We start from the raw sequence: 17653 nt of genomic DNA, 5'->3' as shown, positions 1-17653 counted from the left end.
CTTCTGTGTCTCTGGCCCCTTGACCACCCAGGAGGTCCAGCAGGTACTCAGGGGCATGCTCCTCCCCTGGCCCCCACACTGAGCCTGTGCCCTGCTGTTTCCTGCACTGGCACCAGAATTCGGGCAAAGCCAGGGCTGCACATCCCAAGCAGCCCCCTGGAGATCCCACTTGATAATTAAAGACCTCGTTAGGGATGTACACTGAGTTAATGAAAATGATCCCCTGAGATGCCAATTACGCAATATTTATGTCCTTATCAAAAGCAGCAATCAAGTGTTTCTTAATAACTTCTTAAGGAGAAGTGTGTAATTACTGGGGAACCTACTGACCTGCTAAGGAGGAAGAAAAAACTGTCCCAGAGACAGGGAGAGAGGTAAAAATGGGGCCAGGGGAGAAGGTGGGGGCTTGGGGAAGATGGAGGGAAGAAGTAGAGGGACTGAAGTGGCATCCTTGGGCTGAACTGCTCTGTCTGGGGTCCTTCCATTTTTCTCTGGGGCCTTGGGTCTGAGGCTCAGGGAAGGGCAGCCATGGAGGGAAAGCAGAGGACACAAATGGCCTTTGGAAATGAGGCTCTAGTGACTACTTCACTCAGGTCCCCAGCTCCCTTTGGCCTGTGCCACCTGCCTGCCAGGCTATCCCCCCCCTCTCCCCTCAGCCATTCTTGAAGCCAGTCCCAGCCGTGATGGTTGTGCTGTGGGTTCTGGGGATAGCCGTGGCCTCCTCTGAGGTATCACAGGCCCTTGAGAGCCCTGGGCCCCAAGCCTGGGTGGTCTGGCCTGAGCCAGTGCATGCCTCGTGCCGTGGTTGCTGGTTCCTTGTGGCCTCTATGTGGTGTGTGCGTGTGAAGACAGGGAGACCTCGGTCCACCCTAGCAACCCCTGCCCGGCCAGGTTCCTAATGGCCCGCTGCTCTCCCACCCTAGGGAGATGCCACCAAGTCCGAATCCGAGCCCGATTTCTTCTCGCCTAGCCTGGATGGCGATGGGGACAGGAAGAAGCGCTTGGCCTGTGAGTATCTCTCTGCGGGGGCAGCCCCTGGCTCTGGGGCAGCCTTGAGTGGACTCAGGGTCTCTCCCTCTCTCCCCCTGCAGTGGTGTCTCTGGGAGAGCACCCGGAGGTGCGGAGGAGCCTCTTGCCCCCTCTCATCATCCACACGGCCGCCACACCCATGTCTCTGCCCAAGAGCTCCAGCACTGGCCTGGCCGAGGTTCTGGGCCCTGTGTCCCGCCGCGCCAGCAGCAGTGGGTCGGCCGAACCGGGGGCACCCCATGAGACGAAGTCACCGGTAGGGGGTGCATGTGCGGGCCCGACAGTGGGAGATGTACAGACATCAGGAGGGAAGAGAGGTGGAATGGACAGGCCCGAGGAAGACAGCCCCTGAGCCACAGGGTAGACAAGGCCCAGGGGGCGTCAGCAGGGCTGGTAAGGCAGGCAGGCGCAGGAGCCTTGGCCTTGGGGGGCCAAAGAGCAGGGTTCTAATTCTATTTCTTCTGTTCCTCGAGTGTCCTTGGACGAGACTCATTTCCCTCTGTAAAATGGGAGGGAATGCCTCATCTTAATAATAGCAAACCCCATCCAGTTACTGATTCTGTGCCAGACACTGTTCTAGACATTGCTTCTAAGTGTTCTTAATGCATGTGATCCCCACAGCAACCATCTGGTAGGTACCAATATTATCCCCATTTTTCAGACGGGGACCTGAGTCTCAGATTGCCAAAGTGATCTGTGGGAAGCTCCACAGTGAGCAGGCGACAGAGCCAGCATTTTAATCCAGGAGGTTGGTGTCAGGGCCCATGCTCTCACTGCCACTCAGCTAAATGAGGAATAGGTGCTAGGGTCATATCGCTTTTACAGACGGGGAACTGAGGCACGGAGAGGGTTAGTGACTTGCCCAAGGTTGCACAGGTGGTGTGAGTCCAGGCATCCAGGTCCAGGGCTCCTGTTCATACCTCTGTACCTGACGTGAGGCCAGAGAGGCTCACAGGAACCAGGATGCACGTGAAGGGGCGTGGGGCCATGAGGTCCTGGCTGAGACCACTCTGTCCTCTGTTCGGCCCCCAGCCGAGCGCCCGCAGCTCCCCACACAGTCCCTGGAGTGCAGCCAGCAGCTGGGCTAGCAGGCGCTCCAGCCGGAACAGCCTGGGCCGTGCCCCCAGCCTGAAGCGGAGGAGCCCGAGTGGGGAGCGGAGGTCCCTGTTGTCGGGCGAGGGCCAGGAGAGTCAGGACGAGGAGGAGAGCTCGGAAGAGGAGCGCACCAGCCCAGCGGGCAGTGACCGCCGCCACAGGGGCTCCCTGGAGCGGGAAGCTAAGAGCTCCTTTGACCTGCCGGACACACTGCAGGTGCCCGGGCTGCACCGCACAGCCAGTGGCCGCAGCTCAGCCTCTGAGTACCAGGATTGCAACGGCAAGTCAGCTCCAGGACGCCTGACCCGGGCCCTGCAGCCCGACGATCCCCCGCTGGATGGGGACGATGGCGATGACGAGGGCAACTTGGTGAGGCCCCTGTGGGCACGGTGACCTCTCATCCCTGACCTTGAGTGAGGGGAGCTGTGCCTGACCTGGCGCGGGACCGGACGACCCCCTCCCAGTTGTATGGCATTCAGGGAGCTACCATCACGCCCAAAGGATCTCGAGGGGTCTCAGGCCTGACGCCAGGCTCCAAACAGCCCCTTTTCCCCTCCGCCCAACCCACCGAGCCCCAGATCCTTGTCATGCCTGGGTCTGCAGCTCTGCCTCCTTGGTGGATAAGAATGGCTTCGGGCAGATGTGTATGAATCTTTCATAGCCCTCCCACTGTGACTCAGAAAGACCCATCACTCATCTCTCCAAACTGATACCCTCCTCTGTCCCCCTCTCTTATCCCTACCTCATCACAAGCCTTGATCTCATACCCACTTTTACCCATTCACCCTTTTCCCAACCCCCTCACCACCACCGTTAACCCTGGGGCTGGGGCTCAGGGACCTGGGACCCCAGGGTCAGCATGTGAGAAAGGTCCAGTGTCGCCTCATGCCAGGTGTGTCTTCGAACAGGCAGCTGTGATGGGGACAGTGTCTGATCATTGATGTGGCTTCCAAGCCCAGCGGGGAGGGAAGGAGGGAACGCAGGCAGGGGCAGCGGCTGGAGGCAGAGACGGGAAGAGAGGAGAGCCTGGGGGAAGCGAGGGGGTGGGGAGATGAAGGAAGTGAGGCATGCTCGGGGGCTGAGGGGGGTGTTGGGGGGAGATGCTGAGGTGGTTTTAAGAATACAGGAAGAGAAGCCAGGCATAGGGCTGGGCCAGAGTGGAGAGGGTAGACCAGGCGTGAGGGCCACGGGGCCGCTGAGGAACCAGGGATCAGGAACTTGGAGGCCTGGCCCTGCTGACATCCCGGGCCATCCTTCTACAGAGCAAACGGGAAAGGATGAGAGCGTGGGTCCGGGCCCGGCTCCCTGCCTGCTGCCTGGAGCGAGACTCCTGGTCTGCCTTCATCTTCCCTCCTCAGTCAAGGTCAGCAAGAGGGTCCCTGACCTGCACCCCACCCTCTCCTTCTCATGGGAAATTCTCCTGCGACTCCATCTCAGGGATGCTAGAAGTGTCCCCTGACGTGGGGGAAGAAGAGAGCGGGACCTGGGGATGGGAGGGCCCAGGATGGGTAGGGGCAGTGCTGTCCCCCCCCCCCCCCCCTCAGCCTTTGCCTCTGTCCCGGAGCAGGTTCCGCCTCCTGTGTCACCGAATCATCACCCACAAGATGTTCGACCACGTGGTCCTCGTCATCATCTTCCTCAACTGCATCACCATCGCCATGGAGCGCCCCAAGATTGACCCCCACAGCGCTGTGAGTCACTGGGGCTGACACAGCGGCTGCTGAGCGCCTGCTTTATGCCCAGCCCTCCTGGATTAGCGGGTTAGCACCCATGCAGCGGGCCAGGCGGGCAGGGAGGCCCAGAGAGGCACGGAGGCAGGGAGCCAGGAATCTCTCTGACTCTGACCCGAGCAACTGATGCCCCAGGATGCCTTCTGTGTCCCTCGCCGGCCTCCGTTTCCCTTCTGTGACACAGCAGCCAGTTGGGGGAGTGGGCCTTTCTGCTCGCCTGGGGAAAAGTGAGCTTCGTCGCGCCCAGCTGTTTGCAGATGGCCTGTTCTCATGCGCCAGGGGCTTGTGAGGCCTGTATGTGAGTCAGTGAGTGTCATGGTGAGGCCAGCAGTGAGACTGGCCCTGGCCGGGCTGAGCGGCAGAGGGTCTCCAGGACCTGGTGACTGACGGGGAGGCGTCCTGCCCAATCTGCCCCGTTGGCGGTGCCGCGTCGGGGAGGGAAGCTGCCCTTTGCTCCTCAGGGTCAGGTCACAAACAAGTAGGGTTTCGGGGGTGTTTGGAGGAGGACCGATCCCTTCTGCTTGGCTGTGAACCCGCCGGTCCTCCTCGGGAGGGGAGGAGAGGCCATGGGCCGGCGTATCTGGACATACTCCCCCGGTCCTGACCTCTTCAGGATGGGCCCGGCCGGTCCTGGGAGCCGTCTCTCCCCAGCCTGGCATCACAGCCTGTCGCCCCCACAGTGATCCAGGTCCTGGAAGGGTGGGGGGGCTCTGCTGCCCCTCCTGGCATCTTTCACCACTAGCTGGGAGGTGGTCTTCGCCCCTCCTTGCTGCCTCGCATACCACTGTTCAGTTTTCGACATCGCTGGGGCTTCTGTTTTCCATTAGGGTGGGCCCCGGCCAGGCCAGCGTGGGGGGTGGGGGTGGCGATGGTGAAGGGAGCCTGGGCAGTGGAGGGCCAGCCTGGGAATAGGTGAGCGAGCACAGCACCGGGGACCCCACCCCCACCCCCACCCAGAGCAAGGGTGGCTGGTCACACTGGGCCCCTCGTCTGCCTCCTGCCCAGGGCCCTGCCTCAGAGCTCACTGTGGCCACATCTCTCCCCCACCTTCCCACTCAGCCCCTCCATCTCTAGCTCTGTCACATGTGTGCTTCTCCCTCTCCCCTTTCGCTGCTCTCACTCCGTCTGACACTCACACTTTGCCTGCCACCTCTCCAGCTCTCTACACCCCTCTCTTGGCCACCCAACGGCGGAATCAGCCCACAGATATCAGGGGATTGTGTCGCCTTCTTTCCTGCCCTGCTTCACCCTGTGCCTGGCATAAATATGGTGCCTGGGGATGCACAGCCTGTACTCAGGCCCCCAGCTTGCCCTGCGGCTCCGTTTCTGGGGCACACAGCAGGAAAGCAAGTACGTGGAGCCGAGGGGAGTAGGGTGGGGCGTCAAGAGATCAAGCTAAATCCTGCTCCAGTTTTAAGAAAGGAATTGGTGAATAGGGCCTGAGATATGGGGCTCAGATGACAGCACTGCGGTGGGAAGCACTTTCCCCTCAAGGCCGCTCCGGGAGGTAGTGGGGGACAGTTCTGTTCAGGGGCAAGAGTCGACTATGGCCAGAGCTGCAAGTGAGTCAGGGGGCTTGAAGCTGGCTCCGCGTGTGTGTGTGTGTGTGTGTGTGTGTGTGTGTGTGTGTGTGTGTGTGTGTCTGAGTGGTGGGGGGGAGAGCAGGAAGGAGATTGTCTGCTTTGCTGGGGAGAGTGGGGGGTTTTGTTCCGACTCAGACATTGGAGGCAGCTCCTGGCTTTCGTGTGCAGAGCAGACATGGCCCGAGGGGGGGGTCCCAGTGGCAACTCCTGCCTGCTCTCTCTTACAGGAGCGCATCTTCCTGACCCTCTCCAATTACATCTTCACCGCAGTCTTTCTGGCTGAGATGACAGTGAAGGTGATGCGGGGTCGGCGTTGGTTTGGAGCCATCTGGCGCTTGGTGGGGGTGGAGAGCCTGGGTCACAAATGGAGGGCAGGGCTGGGGACTGACTGCGGGGAGGTGGCAGCGCCGGTGACGCACGGGCGTCCTCAGGTGGTGGCGCTGGGCTGGTGCTTCGGGGAGCAGGCCTACCTGCGCAGCAGCTGGAACGTGCTGGATGGGCTGCTGGTACTCATCTCCGTCATCGACATCCTGGTGTCCATGGTCTCCGACAGCGGCACCAAGATTCTGGGCATGCTGAGGGTGCTGCGGCTGCTGCGAACCCTGCGCCCGCTCAGGTGCCCTGGACAGGCACACCCCAACGGCCAGCACCCCACCTGCCCCTGCGTCCTGCCTGTGACCCCACAGGGAGCCCTGTCCCCCACTCCAGACATCGCTTCTCATTGGGTTTCACTGTGGCCCCATCAGTCTCCCTCCACGGGCACCCCCCTCAGTGACCCCCACCACCACGTGACATACTCCTGCAGGGCACAGCGCAAGTGGCCACAGGCAGGACCCTCCCATCCTTCAGCTGCAGCTCTCCCTTGGGTGGCACCCTCAGGGGTGACACCTGGCCCTCCCCGTGAAGTGACAGACTTTGTTTCCTGCTCTCCCCCTCTTCCCCCACCCCGCCACATCCCAGAGACTACCCACCAGGTAACACTTGTAGCAGGGGATCTCACCAGTAAGGCAGTCACCCCGACCCCCACCCAGAGTCGGGAATTTCCATGGGTGGGGACGGGAATGGGGTGGATACTGACTGGCCAGCGAGGGTTTTCCTGGCTGTGATGGTCCACCTCCCCAACCCCTCCGTCCCTGCCTGCCCTCTGCGTGCTCCGCACAAGGTTAGCTCCCCATCCCCACAACACACTGCATCCCTGGGTTGAATCAGCACCCCAGCCCCATCAGGTAATACTTTGACATCCTGGCAGTGGAGGTGGAGGTCTGGGGGTGGGGGGTGGGGGGGTCTGCACTGTGAGCCCAGAGTGTCAACCTCTTCCCTCCACTAGAGCCCAGGATGGGGACCAGTGAGCCAGAGTGGGAGGGAGTGGTGAGCAGGGCAAGGGGCAGGGGAGTTTCTGAGCCGGGAAGCCCTCTTACCCCCCTCCCTCCCTCCCCAGGGTAATCAGTCGGGCACAGGGGCTGAAGCTGGTGGTGGAAACGCTGATGTCCTCGCTGAAGCCCATTGGCAACATTGTGGTCATCTGTTGTGCCTTCTTCATCATTTTTGGCATCCTGGGGGTGCAGGTTTGTGGGGGTCTGGGGCCAGCTGTCAGCAGAAACCTGAGGAGTGGCCTTCCTCTTGGCCCCGGGATGCTGCGGCTCCAGGTGCTGCCGCCACACTTATCCCAGAAAAGAGTAAATAGGGATGCTTCCCTCGAAACCGGAGGCCTCAGGTCCCTTTGCCTCCTGGGCATTTTGGAGAAAACTGGGAGCCTGGAAGAGGCCACCAAGGGGAGAGGGCCTCGGGCTCTGGCCATTGCCCACACAGGCTGCCGCTCTGCCCTCTCACGCACCACTCCAAGCACAGACGCTGGCCTTGGCCCACAGACTGCTCAGGGATCCCCTCCCTTCCTTCCCTGCTGGAGCGGGTGGGCTGCAGGCCAGGCCTGGGGATCCAGGGCCCAGGCAGCTGGGCCAGGTTAGCAGCGAGCTGGCAGGCAGGCGGGTGCAGACCCCAGACGAGGCAGGAAGTGGGGGCTGCTGGGGAAACTTGGCCTCTGTCCCAGGGAGGGAACTTGGCTTTGGAGGAAAAAGAAAAGGGAGCTGCCTGCAGGATTCAGCCGGCGCCTCCGGGAGCCAGGGGAGCCCCTCCGTCCTGCTCTTCCGGAGCACCCCGCCTCGCCCCAGGCTCCAGATGTTTCAGCTGCAGCGTAGATGGCGGCTGTTGGGCCAGAGGGAGCTCCTGGGTGGCTATCCCCATCCCTATCCCTTCCTTTGGCGTCTTGGGGCATCCACTCTGCCCTGGGGACGGGGTATTCTCGTGTTTCCTCGAATTCTCTGGCTCTAGAGACCAGTCTGGTGTATGTTTGCCAAGTCTGCGTGGTGCCTCTCTGCACACCCGGTGCCCCTTCCCCTTCCCTTACTTTTGGCCTGCTTAGGCCCCCTGGTCCTCCTGTCCCTCAAATCCCTTCCCCACAGTCATAGCCAGGTCTGTTCTGGAGTGAGGGTGAGGCTTTCCAGTCGGAAAGACCTGAGCTCGAGCCCCCTTTCCACCACCTACTGGTTGTATGCCCTTAATGAGTGAACTTACTTCTCTGAGCCTCAGTTTTCCTCCTCTGTTAAGTGGGCTCCACAATACCTAGGCTGCCCCCACCATTAATCCAGACCCCTCCACCCTCCCCTAGAGTGTCTGACTCACTGGGTTTGGGGCGGTCCTGAGAATTTGTGGGTTGTTTTTTTTTTTTTTCTTTGCGGTATGCGGGCCTCTCACCGCTGTGGCCTCTCCCGCTGCGGAGCACAGGCTCTGGAAGCACAGGCTCAGTGGCCATGGCTCACGGGCCCAGCTGCTCCGCGGCATGTGGGATCCTCCCGGACCGGGGCACGAACCCGTGTCCCCTGCATAGGCAGGCGGACTCTCAGCCACTGCGCCACCAGGGAAGCCCGAGGATTTGTATTTTTGAGCACATTCCCAGATGATGCTGTTGCTGCTGGTCCAGGGACCCCACTAGGAGAATCAGGGGCCTCCCCCTTTGTAGGAAGTGAATAACTGTTCCCCTCCTTCCACCCTTTCCCAGTGCCCTCCCCAGGGACCTTTCCTTCCTCTCCAGGGCCTCTGCTCCAAGGAGCCCCTAGAAAGGGGTGCCTGCAGGGGAGACTCCTGTCAGTGTTTCTCTGACTTGACCAAGCACCTGGCCCTCACCCAGGGTGTGCCCAGAGCTCTTAAGCCCCAGGGCTGGTCTGGACTTCCTGTGCTCACAGCTCACTTCTCTCTGTCTCCTGGTATGTGTGTGTTCAGCTCTTCAAAGGGAAGTTCTTCGTGTGCCAGGGCGAGGACACCAGGAACATCACTAACAAGTCTGACTGTGCTGAGGCCAGTTACCGGTGGGTCCGGCACAAGTACAACTTTGACAACCTCGGCCAGGTGAGCCCCAGGCTCCAAGGTAGAGGTGGGAGTGGTGGCAGGAGTCTGGGGAGGACACAAGTCCATGCTTAGTGATGCATGCAGGGCAACTGGCCCGCCTCTGTTTCATCATCTAGTGAACGGGTCCTAGTGGGATCTCCTTGGAGGGGAGTAGTGAGGATACAGCGAGATGATGTATTTGTTTAGCGTGGTGCAAGGTGCAGGCATATTGTCAAGATGATTCTTTTTCTCACTCCACATTCACAGAAACAGAAACGTAGAAAATGAAATAGCTCGCTCAGTTTTGCTGGTTTATTTCCCTGCTGCACCCTGGTTTTGGTTTCCGGATTTCCAGGACTCTGGGGTCCCTTGCTCTACCTGGCTGAGGTCATCTCCCACGGCTCTTCTGGTTTCACAGCAGCCACGGAGCCTTGGGAAAGAGAGCTCTCCCAGGGCCTGGAGTGTGACTCTGAAGGCCTAGGGTCCTCCGAGCTACTGCCAGGAGGTGCTTTGGGTGGAAGTGGTGGGTGGCTTGGCCATGCATCCTAGGTTTCAAGTGGTCCTTTCCTTCCCCCCCGCAGGCCCTAATGTCCCTGTTCGTGCTGGCCTCTAAGGACGGCTGGGTGGATATCATGTATGATGGGCTGGATGCTGTCGGTGTGGACCAGCAGGTAGGGCTGAGGTGGGCAGGATCCATCTTTGCGCTCAGGTCACTCACCATGGGCCAACTCCAGGTGTGATGGGCGCAGGCTTAGACAGAAAGACAGCAAGGCAGGTTGGCAAAACGCCATCCAAGAGGCATCACCTCTTACAGCAGAGGCTGTAACTGGTGGCCTGCAGGCAAATCCGGTCATGCTTTATTGACTTGCAACACATTTAAACTTTTTTGAATTAGTGGTAAGCAGTTAAAAATTGACAAATTTTACATGAAAATCTGGATTTGGGCCTGCTCAGGAGAAGTCCAAAGATCTGGAAACACGGGGCTTGAATTCCTGAAGGGCAGGAGTCAGCTGAATCAAAGAAGCAGCTGCCCCTTTTGGATAGAACATCCACTCTCTATATTTTGCCACAGTCCCCACCTTTCCCTACTGCCTAACACCAAACCCACATCATTCATTTACATCACCTGCTGGGTCTGTGTAACTGAGTGTGCAGGCCCTGTCTTAAGGAACGCAGGCTGTAGGGCAGCACCTGTGACAGTTACCCTTGGGCTAATGTCTCCACTTTGTCCTTCCTGCTCCCCACCAGCCCGTCATGAACCACAACCCCTGGATGCTGCTGTACTTCATCTCGTTCCTGCTCATCGTGGCCTTCTTTGTCCTGAACATGTTCGTGGGCGTGGTGGTAGAGAACTTCCACAAGTGTCGCCAGCACCAGGAGGAGGAGGAGGCCCGGCGGCGGGAGGAGAAGCGTCTACGGAGATTGGAGAAAAAGAGAAGGAGTAAGGAGAAGCAGATGGCTGGTCGGTAGTCTTTCCACATCTCTCTGAGTCGTACTTGACCTTGGCCTTGCGACTGTAGGGGGCTAGGGGCTAGGGGCTGGGGCTGGGGCAGGGAGAAGATGCTCCCACCCCGTCCCCTCCTCCTTCCCCTCAAGAGCATGTCAGCCTCTAGAGCCTGCATGAAGCAGACCAGTTCAGCCCTGTGAGGGCAGGGGAGCTACCCCGCTGCGGGGCTCCCGGTCTCAGCATCGTGCTCCCCAGACGATGCCAGGTGGGAGCTGATGCATTGTCCCTCCCAGCTCAACTCTGAGAGGAGCCTCATGGGATGAAAATCCTGCTGCATTGCCCCGTGCCAGTGCCCATTGACCCCGGGCTTGGCCCAAGTGCCAGCCTTGCCTGCCCCAGTGCTGGCGAGCAAGCATCTTCAGCCTGTGGCTATCCAGTGTCTGTAGCTGCTGGGCAAGGCCTCAGCAGAACCTACAGATGGACTGTGGCGTGAGCAAACCCCAGACCCCTCCTTTCTCCCTATCTCCAGCAAAACTCCCTGGCTTCCTGACTGTCCTTTTTTTTTTTTGCCAAGTGGTACAAAAATACTCCCTCAGCCCAGGGAAGGTCTGAGGTCACAGGAACTCTAAGGTCATGACGCTCTGGACTTAGACCCCTCAGCCCCTCACCTTCGATCTCCAACATCTCTTGCCATTGGCCGGGTGAGGCCCCCACCCCCTCCCTCCTCACACTCTCATGCCAATGGGCCGAGGCTAAGCTAAAGACATCCAGATTCCAGGGAGGACACGAGGGGTGACAGGCGTGCGGGCCCTGTTGTCTCCCCGTGTGTCTGCACATGTGTCTGCACTTGGCTCCCCTCCCCGTCTGCAGGGCTCCTGCCTGTCTGTCTGGTACTCGACAATCTGTGTGACTCTCTCTCAGTCACTGCCCACGTCTCTCTGAGTGTCTTTATGTGTGGGTTTCTCAAGGCCTTTGTGTGTCTGCCTCTGTTTGGTCTGTGGGTTTCCCCTCCTCTCTCTACCCTTTCACAACCGTCTTTCTTATGCCGATAAGATGCATGAGGTGCTCTGAGTTTTCCCTTTGGTTTGTTGAAATGTGAGTACTACCAAGAGGGTCGGGGGCTGCGGTGCCCCCCTCAGCCCCTGGCTCTATCTCCTGCTACCTGTGAGGGCACCTGGAGCCAGGGGAGGGCTGTCGGGGGGTGTGGGGGAGGTTGGGTGGGACAGAGCCCACGCTCCCTGTGAGAGGCGGGGCTGCTCCAGCGGACGGGGAGGGGACACTGGCCTCTGGGCAGCAGATCTGGGCTAGGGGCCCCATCTTGGCTCCCTGTGGACATCTGAGGCTGAGCAGGCGCAGTGCCCCCAGCAGCCATGCTCCCACTCCACCCCTCCTTGCAGTCTGCCTTCTCAGCAGGACATCTGCAGATGGAACTCTTTTGGCAGGAGGCACCCGTGGCCCTGCCTGACCAGCTGGCTCCCCTTCCGGGGTCTGCAGCCTTCTCAGGTGCTGCTGAGGCCGCAGCGCGGGTAGGAGTGGACATCTGTTCTGAGGACAGGCTTCCTCCCCTCCCCATGCCTCCGACTTCCTGCCCCTGTGACCCTGATGAGCTGGCCGAATTGCCCAGCTTCCTCAAGTGCCCTGTGCCCGAGTTTGGGGCTGGCACTCAGGACAAGCCACCCTTGCTCAGTACGCCCTATTCATAGGAAGAGTGAGGGTCAGAGCCCAGGGGGAGCAAGCTGCTGAGGGGGCCCTGCCCAGCCCACCTGGTCCGGCCAGTGACCGATGTCGTGTTTCGTTCTTTTAGATCTAATGCTGGACGATGTAATTGCTTCCGGCAGCTCAGCCAGCGCGGCGCCAGGTACTGCGTCTGGGGTTGTGGGTTCCAGGGTGTGGCCCGGGCAGTCAGGCCCGCCTCATGCGTGCCGGCATCCTCTTTTTTCCCTCTCCATGGCTCACTGATTCTGTCCTCTCAGGGTGAGGGCTAAGGGTCCCTGGGGTGCCGGGCTCCATGGCACCCCATAGGCCTGTGCTAGCTGGACAGGAGGTGAGGGCCTTAGCACACCCCTCCATCCGTCTTCTCTTGGTGGACCCTCCTCGTCTGGCCAGGCTTCCGAGGCCCGAGCTCCCAGCCCCCTGCCACGTCCTCCCATTCCTGCTCCTCCTCCCAGGTCACACCTTTCGATTATTAGAGGGGCAATCTCTCCTGCCTCCTTTTGTCCGAAGGGGATACTTTGATCCGGGAGAGCAGGATAAGAGGAGCAGAGAGGGAGAAGATTTGTTTTAAAAATGTAACGATGAAAAATTGAACAGACTCATTAATAGTCAAGTAATTGCAGTGGCCGCGTCATCGCTACGAACAGCAGGAATTAGGAATCAAAGGCCTGAGTTAGCCACAAGCTTCTCCCCCAAAAGCCAAAGATTTGGGAGTGAGTTGGGTCGTTCTCTTTGAGAGCCGTGTCCCTGGGAAGGCCCTCCTGGTTCTGCCTGCCCTCCCCTGGTCCTTTGGCCCCTGCTCTCCCAACACAGCCCCCAGACAGAGGTTCAGAGGTTTTGAGGATCTGTGACAGAGTTGTGGGGCCTCGTTACACCCTCTGATATCTCCCCCCAACCTGTTCATCCCCATGGGCCCCCCTTGTCATCTCCTCCAACAGACCCCACATTTTAAAAGACTGTCTTTGAAGTTGAGAGCACTTCGATAATGACTTTGTTTCACCGTTTTTATTAATCAACGGCACTTCTAATTGCTAATCAGAGCTTCTGAGCTGCAGAAGCTTTCACACTGAACGATAGCAAAGAAAGACCATTTTGCCATTAAATTAAATTAGTGGGGTCTTAGCACAGGCATGTGATTTCTTTTAAGCCTTTAGAAATATTGAGAAGAACCTAAGGACCCCCACGTGGCTGCCTCCTCAGGCAGCTGAGGGATTGGGACTCCAGGCTGGGAACCAGGGGCTGTACCTTTCTCCACTTTTCTGCATTCTCCCAGGAGCCTGACTCCAGCAGACGCTGCCCTGTGGGTGCTGGGCTGCCTGATCAAAGGGGACCCCCTGAGCTGCCATTTGAGAGGTCACCCCTGAGGCCCTGGGTGGGTCGATATCTCCTGTCTCCACGGTGCTGAGCTATGATGTTTGGCATTGAGAGACCATCTGTGGGCTCAGGAGGCTCCAGCTGCTTTGTGTCTGGATGGCCTGAGCCCCACATCTCAGAGTCAGGCTGTACTGTGAGTCCTCGATGTGTTAGGGAATGAGAGGAGGGTGAGGGGACGTGGCCTTCTGCTTTTTCCTTACGGGTTCACCTGGTCTGTAGGCTGACGTGTCTACACATACACACTCATGCCAAAATACCACAGGGCTGGACCACAGAGGCTTCTCCCCCAAGAATCAATACGTGCAGATTCCCATGATCCCCGAGACCGTCTCCTGACATACCCACTTAATGCTAAACACTCTCTTTACTCTCACACCGCACCCCCCCCTTCTGGGGATATTCTGCCATGCTCCTGTTGGTACAGGCAGGTATGTACACCGGTTACAACAGTGTCTTACCCTTCCAGCTGGTAATGAAGACTCAGAGACCCCAAACAAGGGCTCAAATCACCCCATATCCCTCTTTCCCAAGCCTTGTGTTCTGTGTGGTCCACACTAGAGCTTTTCGAATTTCACCGTGCCTAAGAATCACCCAGAGGACATATTAAAAACACAGATTCCGCACTGAGCCCCACCTTAGAGAGATCCTCACAGAGCGGTCCAGGGTAGGACCTGAGCATCTGCATCTCCAATCAGCTCACAGGGGGTGGCGATGATAGTGCATCAGTCTACCCAACGGTCTGGGGCTGCTGGAATCAAACACGTGCACCATACCTCCCTGCCAGCACCACTCCCCCCTTGTGCTGCCCCCAGCAGAAGTGGAGCAGCCAGATCCCAGGGAAAGACAGAAGGGAAGAGTCTTTGATTATCAGGAAAATGGTTCTGACCAGACACCCGGGTCCAGCCCAGCTTCCAGGTGGAAGGAGAGACCGGGGCTGCCACGCAAGCAAGGCAGCCCCAAGTGATCGCTCAGCCTCCAGCACCAGCTCTGCTCCCCTCAGCCTCCTGTGGCACTTACCTCCACTCACCCTCTCTCCTTCCATCAGGACCCACTGATCAGGCCTGGCTATAGCGGCTGAAGGTGGCCTCTGTCATGGGGGCCTGCGTCCCTGGGAGTGACCCCTGCCTTCCTCCTAGTCCCGCCGCACTCCTCTGCAAACCCTCTGCCCTGGCTGTGCCTCATGCCCCCGGGGACCCCTACTAACTCAATGTGTCTGTGCTTCTCACTCACAGCCTTGCACCCCCCTACTGCACCTCTCCTCTTCTCCCGCCCCTGACTGGGGGCTGGGCAGTCCTAAGGGCGCCCTTCTCCCCACTGTCTGACTCTGGTATTTTCTCCATCTAAGGCAGCTCATACTGGTAGGAGGCAGGGAGATGGGGCCAGGGCTGCCGACATGCCAGTGACCACTGGTCAAGGCCCCTCCTGGGCTACAGCTGGAGCTGTCAGAGCACCCACCCAAGGCTCCTCCCAGGGGTTCTCAGTTTCTTCTCTGAGCCCAGGTGCTTTTGCCTGTAGAACTGAGGTCCAGGAGCAAAAGGGGAGTGGCATCGTCCAGAGCCCAACAACAAGAGCCTTTGGGCAAACTCTTCGAGGGCACCCTCCGGGCCAAAGCCCCAAGGCTTTGTGTCTAAACCCACCTGGCAGCTGGTGAGGGACTGGGCCTGGGAGTTCAGGTCCTGGCTCCGTTGCTGCCTCACAATGTGTAGATAACTCACTTTTTGATGGGCCTCCTTCTCTTCCTCTGGAAAACAGAGGGTTTGGCCGAGGAGATGCTTATCAGGTCGGCCCTGGTACTCTTTGGACCTGTGCTCTAATGGGGGGATTTCTGGCAGCCTTGGCACCTTCTGGTCTGGGGTCCAGGCCGAGGGTACAAGGGCTCTGTACAGACCTCAAGGGCCTGGGACCAGTCGCTGTGAACAGATGCCCTGCTTCAGTCATCCTGCCCCCACCTTCCCTCTGGGCCTCCACCTACTCCTCAGACTCCTAGAGCAAGGCCAGGAGGTGGTGACAGCAGCTCCATCTGGCCTGGGGCTGCCAACACAGTCAGACTGGGGTGACAGGGGAGGGGGGGGACTCTGCCAACCTCTCCTCTGCATTGTCTCAGCTAATAATGGGGCTAATAAGGAGCCACTTTTTCTAACCTAATTGTATTCAAACATTTTAGTTAATTCTCCATTCCTATTTTAGCATAATGGGATTGGGTGCTTTCGGCACTTATGGAGATTAATGCAGAGAAAGAGTTCCAGCTGCTAAGGCAACGCTGGGCGACTTAGCGCCCTCTGGTTCTGTGGGTACTGAAGGAAGGAAGGAAGAGGCTGGCTCGCCCAGTCACCCTCCACGATAGCATCGCTGTGTGGATGACCTGTGGCCTCATGATGTCCCATGACCCCAGCCGTTCCACCCCCATTCTCCTGGGGGCTGGGAGGTCTGCCTGAGCAAACAAAGCCACAGTTGGCTGGCCCATCTCTGGAAACAAAAATATGGCCCAACGCACCGTATGGTGCACCAGAACACTTGGGGCTTTCAGCCTCTTGGTTATCCACACCTCAAGGCTGATGCTGGTGCGTGGCATCTGGTGAGGCTGAACGGGCAGCTCTTGGGTACTCTTCTTCTTCCTTTGGCCTTTGGTGGGGGCCCACCCAGGCCACTCCCTGCCTCAGTTTACCTCTCTGTTAATAGTCCTGCATGGGAAAGGACAGTTATAACCAAGCTGGCCTGAGCCCAAAGCTTCCTGCCGCCCCTGGCACGGTCCTCAGAGACTGCAGCCCTGGCTCGCTGGCTTCCGCCCTAGACCTCCTGAGGGGGAAGGGCTGTCTGGGACCTGAGGCTGCCCCAAGCCTCCTCACGGGGTGCCTCTTCTTCCTTTGTGGCTGCCTGGGGACCCAATCTGTCAGCTGCCTCTGATGACATGTATCCCCAACTTGGCATGGCCTTTCCTCACACGTGGAGGAAGGGCCCCCTGTAATCTCCTGCCCTCCAGCTTCATTCTGCCTGCTTAGTAGGTCAACCTTCTGGCACCATGATTTTTATAACTAAGTGGTTCACTAATTACAAGAGAAATATGATGGCTCTGACAGATCTCAGACGGTGCTTCCAGCCCAGCCTGCAGGGGAAGCTGCTCTGGCCCCCCAGGAGCAGGCTGGGCACAGCCTCATTAGAAACTGGGTGAGCCCTTCAGGTGCGACAGAGCAGAGCCCTGGAGCCGCCCCTCCTCCCTCCCCCACACGAGGGTTCAGGAGGCCCAGACCCTGCCCCCGCCCCCGGAGGCCCTCTCAGTGGGTTGGTGCAGCCAGCCAACAAGATGTCCAATTTCCAATCTCCCGTTTTATCTCCAAATCCCAGCTCTGTGTAATCTCCTCTGCTCCCCTGGAGAGGCTGAGCTTGGTGAAGAAGCAAGAGCCTTCACCTCTCCATTGATGGAGCTTCCTCTGAGTCCAATAAGACCGGCTGTTTTTCATCTACCGATCTGGCCTTGCTGCAGAACATCGAGTCGAGGGTGTTACAAGGGGCTGCTGGATTTTGGAGGCTGCCTCGGGAAGGGGGCTCACCTGGTGTCTAATGTGGGTGGGGAGCTCTGCATGTCCTGACCCCTTCTTTGCCCAACTGCAGCCAGTAGAACAAATGCTTGGAGGGGTGACCCTGAGAGAGCCACCCCTGCCCAAAAGGGCAGTGCGTGGAGGATGAGGATGCTGATGACGCTGGAATGTTTCTGGCATTAGAGGCTGGTGGCTGTGAGGGACTGTGGGTGGAGGGGACGCAGCGGGCAGGGCCCGATGGCTGCTCTGTTCCCCCCTCCCTGTCCCGCTGCCCCACCAGAGGCCCAGTGCAAACCCTACTACTCGGACTACTCCCGCTTCCGGCTCCTCGTCCACCACCTGTGTACCAGCCACTACCTGGATCTCTTCATCACGGGTGTCATTGGGCTGAACGTGGTCACTATGGCCATGGAGCACTACCAGCAGCCCCAGGTAGGAGCGAGTGACTGGCCATCTGGACCCCACCTCCAGCCATGAGCCTGCCAGGTGAATCTAACCCAGCCTGAGCCAGAGCACCTCCGGCCAGTGCTGGGTGCCCTAGAGGGGGTCCTCTTGTCCCCCTTGCAGTGACCCTCTGAAGATCGGTCTCATCTTGGTTTTACAGATGAGGACACTGAGGCTCAGAGAGGTTAGTTGACTTGATCAAGGTCACACAGCTGGGAAGTAGAGGACCTGGTTTCTTCACCCAGCAGATATTTATTGAGTATCTTAAATGTACTGGACCTTTGAGGGTAAAGAAGGCAAACCAGTGCCTGCCTTTCTGGA

The 17653-nt window shown here is 58.9% G+C and overlaps 1 protein-coding gene across 11 annotated transcripts in view; it reads left to right on the top strand.

The window, feature by feature from the left end:
• CACNA1G (calcium voltage-gated channel subunit alpha1 G) overlaps positions 1-17653 on the top strand; it is a 62938-nt gene that overhangs the window by 34945 nt on the left and 10340 nt on the right. For 5 of the 11 annotated variants that reach the window (XM_067020440.1, XM_059047157.2, XM_059047158.2 and 2 more), the window contains 13 exons: positions 924-1008; positions 1092-1285; positions 2062-2493; positions 3387-3487; positions 3692-3815; positions 5665-5733; positions 5869-6053; positions 6876-7002; positions 8714-8839; positions 9400-9489; positions 10067-10259; positions 12070-12123; positions 17169-17320. In XM_067020440.1, coding sequence (XP_066876541.1) covers positions 924-1008; positions 1092-1285; positions 2062-2493; positions 3387-3487; positions 3692-3815; positions 5665-5733; positions 5869-6053; positions 6876-7002; positions 8714-8839; positions 9400-9489; positions 10067-10259; positions 12070-12123; positions 17169-17320 — 1932 coding nt within the window. Of the gene's footprint in view, positions 1-923; positions 1009-1091; positions 1286-2061; positions 2494-3386; positions 3488-3691; positions 3816-5664; positions 5734-5868; positions 6054-6875; positions 7003-8713; positions 8840-9399; positions 9490-10066; positions 10281-12069; positions 12124-17168; positions 17321-17653 lie in introns of all 11 variants that reach the window. The other 6 variants (XM_059047159.2, XM_059047152.2, XM_059047155.2 and 3 more) reach the window with 2 other exon arrangements.

This window comes from Kogia breviceps, chromosome 19, assembly GCF_026419965.1.
Source record: "Kogia breviceps isolate mKogBre1 chromosome 19, mKogBre1 haplotype 1, whole genome shotgun sequence".
NCBI classification, from domain to species: Eukaryota; Metazoa; Chordata; class Mammalia; order Artiodactyla; family Physeteridae; genus Kogia; species Kogia breviceps.
Note: the sequence above shows the minus strand (reverse complement) of the source record. Positions and strands in the feature narration are given on the sequence as shown.